The following is a 12496-nucleotide window of genomic DNA, read 5'->3' as shown; positions in this document are numbered from 1 at the left end:
CAGGACCTGGGGGGACATCACATTGATCAATGACAAACAGGGAGAGGGAGATGAAAGAGACTTCTTCTGCACCGTTGCGAATGCTTATACTACAGAATGAGTGAGAACATGTACACCACTGAGAGCTTCAACTACAGCATGAGCAAGACATCCACACCACTGTGTGTTAAACACTCACCAGGCCAGACCTTACTCTCCAACTTGAGCGCATATACGCCAGTGTATTAAACACACCAAGGGCATTAAACAGCCAGCAGTGTCAGCATTTTTACACCTTTAAGCATTTACCAGTGCAAACAGTTCTGCACAAGCACAATTTAAAATAAAATTCACATTTTTATACACCCAGTTACCTCCCTAATGTGGAATATCCAATCCAACAGCTGCATTCATACAGTGATTCGCAGCTGATTCGGAGGTGTAGACAACCACCTTTCCCTTTGGAAGGATGTGAGGTCCCCAGCTGCATCGTTTCACACCACCAAGTTTACACAGGCATGAGTCAAAGGAAGACACTTCACCGGCAGCTTTAGCAAACAGACATGAGGGTCTCTCAACCAGCAGGGGGCACCAGAGAGCAAGTTAACAAGGACCGCGAGACAATTGAACCCTCCCGTCCTCGAGCAACAAAATCAGACGCTGGGTGTCACCCCCTGCAGGGCCAACAGGCACAGTTGATGCCAGCACAGTCCAGAAGCATTCAGAGACTGTGGGGCTCATTCCTTCTCTTCCAAAATGCGTTTTGAAACAGTCACCAACATGCGTCCCAATTTGCTGCCAGAATAAGCCTACAGCCACACAGGTACGGTTACAAGACCGCAAGGCAAGAATGCTTATATACTTCAGTTATTGACACATCCTGAGGGGAAAAGTCAAAATAGCAAAAATGAAAACCATACCTGTACTGTACACACAAGAACCCCTCCCCCAGACCCCTTCCCATCCCCTGCAGGAGAGCACAAGCCTACACTGGTCCTGGTCTCACCAAAGCATGTGCTTAAGAGCCCCTGACGTTTCATTAGTGAATACTAGAGAAAAACATTTCCCCCCTGCATTTTAACAGCATACAGTAGTTACTGTAAGTTGCTTTCAATAAGTGTACTTACTTGGTTTTGTCCTTATATATTAGGGCAAAGTCAAATATGCAATGAATTCAGACAGGTGTTAGGATGAAAGCACAGAATTGAACGTACGAATTACGTACACATGAAAGTGTGCTGCAGCAGCGGCACACGCAATTATTTGTTTTAAAAAACGGCTGAGAGACTTCCTAGGGAATCTACTGCCTTACAATTACCAACTATAAATGTTGAGAAAAGGGCGGTGTGGAAAAACCCACACACAGTGATTCATCAGCACTTTCTGGAGGGGAGAGCGACGTCTGTGTGTGGATGGTCGGTGGGGGTAGAGCACCTTATAAAGTATCAGCTTGTGGAGACCGAAAAGAACATCCTGCCATGCGCATGTGGAGGGTTAGCACGATTTAGCGCCGTTGTGGCTGAGCGGCTCAAGATGAATCACGACGTGAAAGCTCCTGCTCGCGATCCCTGTCAAAACCTGTTCACCATCCATTTACGGCTTAGCGAATTCTCGCCGTCCACGTCAATGGCAACTCGGATACCTACGTTTCCTCCTTTGTGCATGAGAAATCACCGGATATGGTACCGTCAGTGTGCCGCGCTCCGTAGTCCATATTACTGCCGATTAAACCAGGCCCAAATGCGGGGATTCGGTCTGGTAATCCTAATATGCAGCAGCCTTTGATTTCACACAGGACCATTACAACCGTCGTGTTTGAAGCCGTTCCAGCCGCGGTCCATATCAAAGACGGGGCATTCTCGCAGAAATTCAAAAGGGGAAACAACGTTTCTTGGCGATGACGCTGGAAAGTGCCGTGTAACAAGGGCTCCAAGGGTTTATATGAGGCTAGCCGCAGGCCACAAAAAGCCGTCACCAACCGTTAAGACATCTTGCAGCGCAACTCAACCAAGAAACTTTCCACTCACAATATGCTCGTGCACCCAATTCCCTTATTAGAAATGGCCTTGAACAGGCGACACACACCAGATGTCTAATTATTCTGTATGACAAAAATAAAATAAAATCGTAAATGGTTGGCATTTATATAGCGCCTTTATCCAAAGCACTGTACAACTGATGCTTCTCATTCACCCATTCATACACACACACACACACACACACACACACACACACACACACACACACACACACACACACACACACACACACACACACACCAACAGCGATTGGGTGCCATGCAAGGCACCAAATAAAAATACAACACCAGGGCTGTCCAAGCCTGTTCCTGGAGATCTGGAGATCTAATTTTACTAATTAGCTCATTATCTGAAACAAGTAGGTACAATTATTTGTGATTTTAGATCTCTTGTTGGTCTACTAATCAGCAGAATGACGTGCAGCAAATTTGGGTTGAAATGAAAACCTACAGGACGTACATCTCCAGAAACAGGGTTTGGCAGCTTCACTCTACACGCTGCTCCATCCGAAACAGAGCAGTTGTTCTCCAATGCAGAGATCACACCTGGTGTTGGAGTGCAAATGAGTCTTATGGTCTCACAGGACCCAGAGCGGGCGTCCACCACACTGCCTGAGAGCAGAACAAATGCAGACAGGCCAAGCTCTGTAGTACAGACTTTATTACAAAAAATATGGAAAAGGAAAGACCAAAAAAAAAAAAAAACTACTAAGGCCTGGATTCAGTCAATGCTTCCCCACAACAGTTCACACAGAATAAACTGCAAATACAACACCACTATTTTTCACACACATATGCATTAAATTATGTTCTCTATGTGACAGTCCCTTGCTGCGCTTTAAATAATTTGTAACTGACGGGCAGCCTGGGTCACCTTGTTGTGAAGAGAGCTAACGTTACATAAAAACAAAAATGAAACAAGACGAGATTGAAATGCGGCTCGGTGGTCTGAGAAGGATTTGGGCGGCTATATTCAGCCGTGAGTCATGCACAGGTTGATGGAGAATGGCGACTGAATCTAGGCCTTAGTAAAGGAGCTCACAACAGGATCGCTCAGCACCTATACAAGCTAAACAGCAAACTATCAGCTTGATGACGGTTAGTAGGAGTTGATGATGCCCTACGGGGGAGGGGGGGGTAGTCTCACTGGGAGTATATGCAAGTGATGATGACAGACGAAAGTCAGCCGAGGTTTGAGTGGAAAAGCCTGATCTGGGTACAGAGCCAGGGAGGCCTGTGCTGGCCCTGATCATGGATCACCCGCCGCGCAGCACTGACCCAGGATCAGTCCTCAGTCTGACTGTTGACCTTCTGCTGGGGGACTTGGCGAGGGTAGGAGGCTCATCACTGGATGAATGGCTGGGGGAGGGAATGTCTCAGGTTTGCGTGCGCGCCCCTGTGGGAGTCCTAACAGCTTGACGGCTGGCATCTCCGCACGCGTAAGGTGTGGTTTCCTGTGCGTTTACCAGGCCGGGGCAGTGTTGGCCAGCCTCCTCATCCGCCTGAAAGGCAAACAGACACGGGTACGAGGTTAACCTGAGATACAAGCACAGAGCTCAAAAACCTGCACTGAAATATTAACACATAACAGCACCTTCTGACACGCATACTAGCATGCATGAGCGTGCACATTTAACAGCCATTTACAGCACTACTATGAAGGTTCAGACAGGTAGAGAAGAGGAGAGTTAAAAACGGGGTTAGGGCAGCCTACGGCCTAGTGGCTAAGGTGCTTGACTGGGACCTGGAAGGTTGGTGGTTCAAGCCCCAGTGTAGCCACAATAAGATCAGTTCAGCTGTTCCCTTGAGCAAGGCCCTTAACCTCAAATTGTTCCGGGGAGGACTGGCACCTGCTTAATGTAATGTAATGTAATGTAATGTAATGTAATGTAATGGATGTAATGTAATATAATGGATGTAATGTAATCGGGCGGCCTGTAGGGTAGAGGACGGGCAGAGGGAAGTTCACCTGGTGTTCCTGTCCTGGTCCCGGATCTTTTTCTCCATCTCCGCGTCAGTCAGGGTCTCCAGTAGGGGGCACCACTGGTCAGCGTCACCGGTGTTGCGGATGGCGATTTCCACGGTGGGCAGGGGGTTCTCACTGCAGAGGACATGACATCACAGCCGCGGCCAGTCAGAGATGCCGCTGTTACGCAATCGCCCCCTCCAAGCAGGGCGACAATGAAAGGGGGGGAGGGGGGGACGCTCAAAGGGGAAAAATAATGTGTGTGTGTGTGTGTGTGTGTGTGTGTGTGTGTGTGTGTGTGTGTGTGTGTGTGTGAGAGAGAATATGTGCCCTCTACCTGAAGTGCATATGCGTATCTTTGTGTATTAATGAATGCACACTCATTAATAGTAATAGTAATAATAATGAAATACGTTAATAATGAAAATTATTTAAATAATGTCTGCAGGTTAAGCCTGGTCCTGAAGGGCCTCAGTGTCTGCAGGCTACTGTGGTATCCTTTCAATAGGTAGGCAAGTTAGGCCTGAGTAACACGGTGTGTGGTGATTTAAATGAAACGCTGTTGTGCTGAGGTACACCACAAACCAGCAGACACCGGTTCCCTCCTGAAACCCAAACAGAGGTGGCCCCTGGGTTAGTCCTGACTCAGGACGGGGGGGTGGGGGGGGGGGGGGGGCGTGACGGGCAGGGACGGAGAGGCGTGTACTCAGCTTCATGGGGTCAGGGGTCAGAGGTCAGAGGTCATGCGCTGGGACAGAGGGCAGAGAGGGAAGGAGGGGGGAGGGGATAAAGCACGAGTATATTGACCTGAAATCAGACCTATTGGGGACAGACAGTGAGAAGCAGGGTTAGGTCAGGAACGCAATTTAAAATAGAGCCACAGAGCAAAACGAACCAAAAGCCTCACATCTCAAATCAACAACAAACACACAGAGAAACGGCCAAAGCGACCTCCTCATCAGCAAATGCACGCACGCACGCACATCAGGCAGTCAATAAAACACAGCTGGACAGCACATCCTGACTGCACATGCGTAAGCAGTGAAACCGTGCGCACTGGGCCCATCACAGCAGCGTATGCAGGGTCAGCGTATGCAGGGTCAGCGTATGCAGGGTCAGCGTATGCAGGGTCAACGTATGCAGGGTCAACGTATGCAGGGTCAACGTATGCAGGGTCAGCGTATGCAGGGTCAACGTATGCAGGGTCAACGTATGCAGGGTCAGCGTATGCAGGGTCAGCGTATGCAGGGTCAGCGTATGCAGGGTCAGCGTATGCAGGGTCAACGTATGCAGGGTCAGCGTATGCAGGGTAATGGCAGAGGGTGAGGAGGTCTACACCAGGAGAGAGGAGCAGTTTCTGAGACGCACCCCTGCTCAGCTCCCGCCCCAGCAGCAGGGGACGGGCGGAGCCGGGCAGGAGGGTGGGGGCGGTACCTGAAGGCGTAGGTCCTCTGGTGCCAGCTGAGCTGGCCGCGGATGCTGTAGGCGATGGTGGTGACGAACTCGCCGCCCAGGCCCAGCTCCGAGCACAGCTTCAGGGCGAAGGTTTCCGGAGAGTTCTCCTTCTCCGACATGTCCCACTCGAACTGGTCCACCAGAGAGATGTTCCCCACGTGGATGTTCAGCTGCAAGGCAAACACACCTCCAGTAAAACAGCAAATCAGAGTACAGAAGCCCAGATCAAACAGGAAGCCAGCCTGGACTTCCAATCAAACAAGAAACCAGAGGACAGATGCCCAGATCAAACAGGAAGCCAGCCTGGATCTCCAATCAAACAGGAAACTAAGCCTCGAACAGGAAGCCAGCCTGGACTTCCAATCAAGTCTCAGAAAGTAAAAACTCCCAACAGTGCAGCAGGCCTCAAACAGAAAACTAGCCCTGAAGCGCGACAGCAGAGCAGCTCCTGGTGTAGGGCAGAGTGGGCCTGAAGGCCTCCCCACCTTGATGATGACGCGCTGGTCGGTCTGCTCGTCCAGGATGCTGTCGGTGGGGTAGGACTCGATCTGCTGCCGGATGGCCGAGGCGATGGCCGGCACGAAGGTCAGCGGGTTCAGGTCCAGGTCGTCACACAGGATCTCCGCAAACATCTCAGGGGTCATGAGCTTCTCTGTGCGCCCGCCAACACGTACGTACACACGCATGCACGCACACGCACACGCACACACACATACACACAGATACGCACGTACCCACACATACACACACGCATGTACACGTATACACGCATACAAACACGCACACACATACATACACACAGGCATGCACAGACACACACACACGCACACGCACATACACATACACACACATGCATAGCAGCATGGAAATTAGTATGTGTGTGAATTTGGCTGTTGGCTGGTTTATGCATGTGTGCATTTGTGGGAATCAAGCCAAACAGGGTGAGGTAATACAAAATGGAGTAGGGCCAGGCCAATCAGGTTGGATTAATACAGAAAGGCCCGGGTCAGGTCAAATAGGATGGGCTGATTCAGGAAGGGGCAGGGTCAGGTCAAACAGGACAGGGGGGTGTCTGAAGGCACGGAGCTGTACCATTCATGTTCCAGGTGAAGGCATCTCGCAGCTTCTGCCCGTCAATCTCCATGTCCAAGCGGATAGGGACCAGCACCTCTGACTGGCCTGCATTCTCATGGATCACCGCCGGGTCGTGGTCATCGAAGCTGTGTGCAGAGAGAGAGGGAGAGGGAGAGGAGAGACCTGTCAGCTGGACCACACACCTAGGAGAGACCAGTCATCTCTACCACACACCCAGAAGAGACCAGCCGACTGTACAATACACCAAGGAGTATAGGCTGAATGACACGCAAAAGCCAGACTGGTTATACAACACGCAGAGAAGAGACTTATATGTTGCCCCGGGAAGGTCAGTATCAGTCTTCTGTTCAAATGATGCAGCTGTTGAGCCGCGGCCTTAAGTCTTCAGTCCACTGTGAGCAGAAGAGCCAAGAACACTCCGGAACAGGGTCACTGTTTTCTGACTGGCTGGCGAGACGCTGATGAGTTACAGCAAAGGGTGATGTGGGGGGTGGGGGCTTTTCCAGGCGCCCGTCGAAAATCAGAGTGCAGTGGAGGACGCGGGTGGGGGTGGGGGTGTCTGGGCATTCCCAGAGATGTTTGGGTCAGGAGAGGACAGAGCAGTCCGTTTACTCGAAGGCTACAAAAATGTTTTAGACATATCATTTTTAAGGCGGAAGGGAGGTGGACAGCAGACAGGAGGTAACTAATGAGGGCTCCAGCGCGAGGGGGGCGGGGGGGCCGAGCCGGCAGGACACGGGGTCACATCCCACCCCCAGGTCCCAAAATAAACCCGAGGACTGGGCGAAATGTGTAACAAATGATCGGTGGGTGCGTTTCCCACGGAAAAGCAGACATTTCAGAACCAGAATACCCTCATCATGTTCTGCCGTGCAAATGCCAACACTGCAAAAAAAACCAAAATATAAATATTTACTTAGTCCCATGCAAATATGTATATCAGTGTATGTTATATACTGTAAATATACACACTCAGTGACCACTTTATTAGGTAGATTAGATACTTAATGCAAGTATCTAATCAGCCAATTGCATGCAAATCAATGCACAAAAGCATGCAGCCATAGTCAAGGGGTTCAGTTGTTGTTCAGACCAAACATATATATTATGTGTCCATGGGGACACAGGGGGAAGGTGTGTGTATTAGGTGTACATACCACAGGGGGAAGGTGTGTGTTAGGTGTACATACCACAGGGGGAAGGTGTGTGTGTTAGGTGTACATACCACAGGGGAAGGTGTGTGTGTTAGGTGTACTTACCACAGGGGGAAGGTGTGTGTATTAGGTGTACATACCACAGGGGGAAGGTGTGTGTTAGGTGTACATACCACAGGGGGAAGGTGTGTGTGTTAGGTGTACATACCACAGGGGAAGGAGTGTGTGTTAGCTGTACATACCACAGGGGAAGGTGTGTGTGTTAGGTGTACATACCACAGGGGAAGGCGTTTGTTAGGTGTACATACCACAGGGGGAAGGTGTGTGTGTTAGGTGTACATACCACAGGGGAAGGTGTGTGTGTTAGGTGTACATACCACAGGGGAAGGTGTGTGTGTTAGGTGTACTTACCACAGGGGGAAGGTGTGTGTGTTAGGTGTACATACCACAGGGCAAGGTGTGTGTGTTGGGTGTACATACCACAGGGGAAGGAGTGTGTGTTAGCTGTACATACCACAGGGGAAGGTGTGTGTGTTAGGTGTACATACCACAGGGGAAGGAGTGTGTGTTAGGTGTACATACCACAGGGGAAGGAGTGTGTGTTAGGTGTACATACCACAGGGGAAGGTGTGTGTGTTAGGTGTACATACCACAGGGGAAGGTGTGTGTGTTAGGTGTACTTACCACAGGGGGAAGGTGTGTGTGTTAGGTGTACATACCACAGGGGAAGGTGTGTGTGTTGGGTGTACATACCACAGGGGAAGGTGTGTGTGTTAGGTGTACATACCACAGGGGAAGGTGTGTGTGTTAGGTGTACATACCACAGGGGAAGGTGTGTGTATTAGGTGTACATACCACAGGGGGAAGGTCCTCTTCTTGTCCCGGCCCATGCGGTTGCGGTTGATGGAGGTGGAGCAGGGCACAGCGTCCAGGTGGTGGGAGCTGTTCGGCAGGGTCGGCACCCATTGGCTGTTCCTCTTCGCCTTCTGCTCCCTGTGGGCGAGGCCACAGTGTGAGGAACAGGCACGTAAACCAACCGCTGTCGCAACATCACCCACAACTAACAGTGGCACCTCCCACACTCAGTCCGGTACGCAGGCCGACCCTGCTCTCAAGTGGTGTCGGATTTATTGTCAACACGATTTTTCCCACTGGAAAGGTCCATATGAACCTTATTCTGTTGGATGATCAAGTCTGGGAAATCGGGATTCTAGACACTACACAAATTGGTTGTGATGTACTCACTCTTGCCAACATATTGGAACGAAACAGTCGTGCCTAATAAATGAATTTTTCTTTATGATATAAATATGAATATGAATGCACATGGATATTAATATATGCAGCAAGGCGAGTCAATAAATTGTGAAACAATTCAACAATGAAATACTCAACGGTAACAAATTTAAAACAATAAAGCCATAGGTGAACCACATCTTCAAATTTAAAACGTAAAACATTCTTTGACAACTATAGAACCACATCATTCAATTCCCTGTGGTATTTGCATTCTTAAGTCCCTGAAACAGCCAAATATTGCTTGATATAACTAGCTAGTTGATTGGATGGTAAACAGCCAGACAAATGTTGACTCACGATCACACACAAGCTTTGTTTCGATTGTCCAACTACGAAGCATGCGAATGGGTCCCCCAGTTGTAAGGTATTCCTGACTGAATGACCAATGACCTTCTCAACCCTGATCTTGGCAGGCTGTAAGTTTTTTTGTTTTCACCTTAAAGCACCCCAACCAATTCAGACCCATGAAACCAGGTGAGGTGACAGTGAGTAGCAGCAGAAGCCAGCAGACAGCAGGGCTGCCAGGATCAGGGCAAGCATTACCACTGCCTTGGGTCTTTGAACTCCCTGACTTAAAGCTAATCTCAGTTCATATGAAGACCTTGTATACTGCTCCTTATAAAGCAACTCAGGCTGCTCAAGGTCAAAGCAGGACCCTGCTGTTGAGATTAAACCTGAGGGAGCGACAGGCTGTTTTCCACAGGTCAGCTTGGGGCCAAAGCCTCCCCTGAAGCATTGAAGGTACAATAGGTAAGATTTTTGTGTTAAAACATGGTTACAAGACCACTGTATCCCTTCCTATCATTGAAAAAGGCTCACTGGCATGTTGATTCACTCTCTGCCTGTGTTTATAGTTGTTAAATTTGGGTCTCAACCAAAACATTGTATCACTGTACAATAATTACTGGTTAAAATGGCCACAGCCAATGCCATTTCAATGTCATGTTTACAAAGAAGGGGGAGGAATAAACAGTGTTGTGATTTGAAGGTGTCTGTTGCTGCTATTCCTCTCTTGACTGTTAAAAGTCTGAACCTCAGCAGAGCAGTACGCCCTCAACTGGGGAGACTAGCCAATTAAAGCCCTAAAGGAGGATGACAAAGTGGCAAGACTGACAAACACACTGGGCAAGTTTGCCAGGATATTTCAAACCCCTGAGAGCAGTGCCATGACCTCAGTAAGCCAGGATTGAGATGGTTCAAGCTGTGTTATTGACACTTATGACTGGTCGTAGCTGCTCTGTGGCAGGTCAATGGTTGTCTCTAGATGGTCAATGCTGGTTAAACTGGGAGGGTATGCTGATGGCCAACTGGTGGACTAGCTCACTATATAAGCCGGTAAACTAGTTGACAGCTGGTTGACCAGCGAAAAGTGTCAAAAACACAGCTTAAACCAAATTTACCATCTTAGGCTGGTTTAAGACAGAATTCTCAGCAGGGAGTGTAACATGAGGACATGTAATGAGGATCAACCATAACAAACAGACGAAAAACAAGAGAGCGTGTTACCTGAGGTACGCCGGGGGCTCTGTGCTGATGGATACCGCCTTGTACTTCTCATCGTTCCCTTCGAAGATCTCCTCCACCTCGGACGCCTTCAGCAGTGTCACACTGGTGGCTAAAGTTGTGTAACCATGATCTAACACAAAGAAAATACTGAAGACACTGATGTCCAAAAAGCAGAACCTTTGGGATATGCTAGTTGGCTGGCTACCTCGTTGTCTGGGAAGGCAGGTCTCGCTTTAAGGTCCCAGTGCTTGGAGTTTCTCGGCGGCACTCGGACGTCATTGAAGCTTTAATTGTAGGTTACTCCACCAAAAACAAGAATGTATCACTCACCGTGCGATGAAGCTACAATCTTCTTCCTCTCTTCGACTGACGCGAGTCTCCTCCACAGCGACGGGTACCTTTTGTACAGGGAGCCACGGAACATGCGCAAATAGTTGCCTACCTGTGCGAAGAGACAGTGCAACATCAACAATTGCAACTTGGCGGTCGTTTCAAAGCTTAGGCTATATGACATATGAATGTGCCAGTCGGTAAAAGCAAATACGTTAGCTGGCAATTATACATACGTTCAAAAGCAAGTAATATTCGTCTCTAACCAACTCTTCCTTGAACTTCGACATCTAATGTTATCTAGCTAGCTGTCATCATCACATATACTAACGAGAAGAAGGAAGCCAAACCACCCACTACAGGTAGTCAACATATCAAGATAGTAATTTATTCCTACGATAACCATGTTGTGTAACTTACAGCTGGTTAGCTAGCTAACTGAATTCGCTAATCACATAGCTAGCTAAAATTGTTAGTTCCATAGGTAAGCAACCCATTCATTCACATAGCTAGACTAATGTTAGTTAGCTGGCTAGTTAGCGACATACATTCCTACATCTTGCTTGTTGCCTTCTGGCCTGTTTTCAGAGCACAGTAATTAAACGTGGACATGCAATTGTGAAAGACAAATATATTCGGGTTCTGCGTTTTCCCCGCGAGACCATGCATACCTCTGATCCAATCATGTAAAAATCGCCATCCTGTTCCAGCTGAAATTTCACTGGTTTCTGCCCGAACGTTTTGCTCAACGCCATCTTGGCTGTAACAAAAGCGCCCAACTGCGCATGCTTGACCACATGGCGGCGAAAGTGGACGTTTTCTAGCGCCATCTTCAGATCGATCAGGTTGATCAACGCTGTACTCAGTAATTAATGACGTCATTTGTTAAACACGTGATTGTCTTCAATTTCTTGATCCCCCGGGCAGTAAAGACAGAGAGGGAACTGAGTTTGAAGCAAGATGTTGTCAGTTAAAATCGCACACAGGGCACTTTCAATCCGCATCAAGGTTGCCTACTTAAAGTGAATTTATACAGAGTAGCCTATATTCATATGTACCAATTGATAAGGAGTATAAATGACCTATTCCGACTAAAACTGAAGATACTAATTACATTTCTTTACTTCCTGCCTTTAATCCATCTCTGCAATATAACCTACATCTGAATACATCTGCTACTCTGCATGTCTGCGTCATATAGTAGTCTTCTCCTCCTGCTCTCTCCACATGAAACGGCTCACTATCAGCTGCAGAATGTCACTGAATCAGGGCACATTGTCCTTCAGTTGAGTTCCTGCAAGTGAAAAGATGAGCATCAGGCATGTGGGTTGGAATTCAGAGCAGAAGTAGCACATGAACATCCACTATGCACATGAGCATTAGAATGTGACATCATCTTTTCACGCAGTAAAGCAAGGACGGCTCAATTGTGCAGTTAATTCTGTTGCTTTAGTGTCATTTTATCCAAGGTCATTATTCCAGCGTGTTAATCTTATTTCTCAACCTTTCCACTTTTCCACTTTTTCCACTTATTTTGTACTAGTCCTATAGAAGTGTCAATATCTCAAAAACTATTTACTGCACACACATGGTTGAAGATTGAAATGAAAGAAGAGGCTTGTACTATTGAAATCTTCTGTCAGAGCATGTACATACAGTGTACACAAAATGTAC

At 48.2% G+C, this 12496-nt stretch overlaps 1 protein-coding gene across 3 annotated transcripts; it reads right to left on the bottom strand.

The window, feature by feature from the left end:
• Positions 1–2660: 2660 nt before the first annotated feature.
• smarcb1b (SWI/SNF related, matrix associated, actin dependent regulator of chromatin, subfamily b, member 1b) lies at positions 2661–11638 on the bottom strand. Of its 3 annotated transcripts, none has more exons than XM_061262793.1 (9): positions 11494–11638; positions 10823–10934; positions 10493–10622; positions 8543–8680; positions 6531–6658; positions 5924–6090; positions 5418–5608; positions 3987–4118; positions 2661–3519 (listed from the first exon to the last, which is right to left on the bottom strand). In XM_061262793.1, the coding sequence occupies exons 1-9, from the start codon at positions 11575–11577 to the stop codon at positions 3480–3482; spliced, it is 1122 nt and encodes a 373-aa protein (XP_061118777.1). In that variant the 5' UTR covers positions 11578–11638; the 3' UTR covers positions 2661–3479. The 3 variants fall into 3 exon arrangements, with proteins under 3 accessions (XP_061118777.1, XP_061118778.1, XP_061118779.1); XM_061262794.1 differs by having other exon boundaries at positions 10493–10601; XM_061262795.1 differs by lacking the exons at positions 2661–3519; positions 3987–4118 and adding an exon at positions 4703–4802.
• Between the last annotated feature and the right edge of the window lie 858 nt (positions 11639–12496).

Source organism: Conger conger, chromosome 12 (genome assembly GCF_963514075.1).
Source record: "Conger conger chromosome 12, fConCon1.1, whole genome shotgun sequence".
Classification (NCBI taxonomy): domain Eukaryota; kingdom Metazoa; phylum Chordata; class Actinopteri; order Anguilliformes; family Congridae; genus Conger; species Conger conger.
The sequence above is the reverse complement of the archived record's forward strand: the minus strand, read 5'-3'. Positions and strand labels throughout refer to the sequence as shown.

Coding starts and splice junctions, on each gene's coding strand:
- smarcb1b (XM_061262793.1), bottom strand. CDS start 11,577: ATGGCGTTGAGCAAAACGTTCGGGCAGAAACCAGTGAAATTTCAGCTG. Junction 8,681..10,492: donor GAGCCCCCGGCGTACCTCAG/GTAACACGCTCT, acceptor CCTCGCCCACAG/GGAGCAGAAGGCGAAGAGGA. Junction 3,520..3,986: donor GACCAGGACAGGAACACCAG/GTGAACTTCCCT, acceptor TTTGCCTTTCAG/GCGGATGAGGAGGCTGGCCA.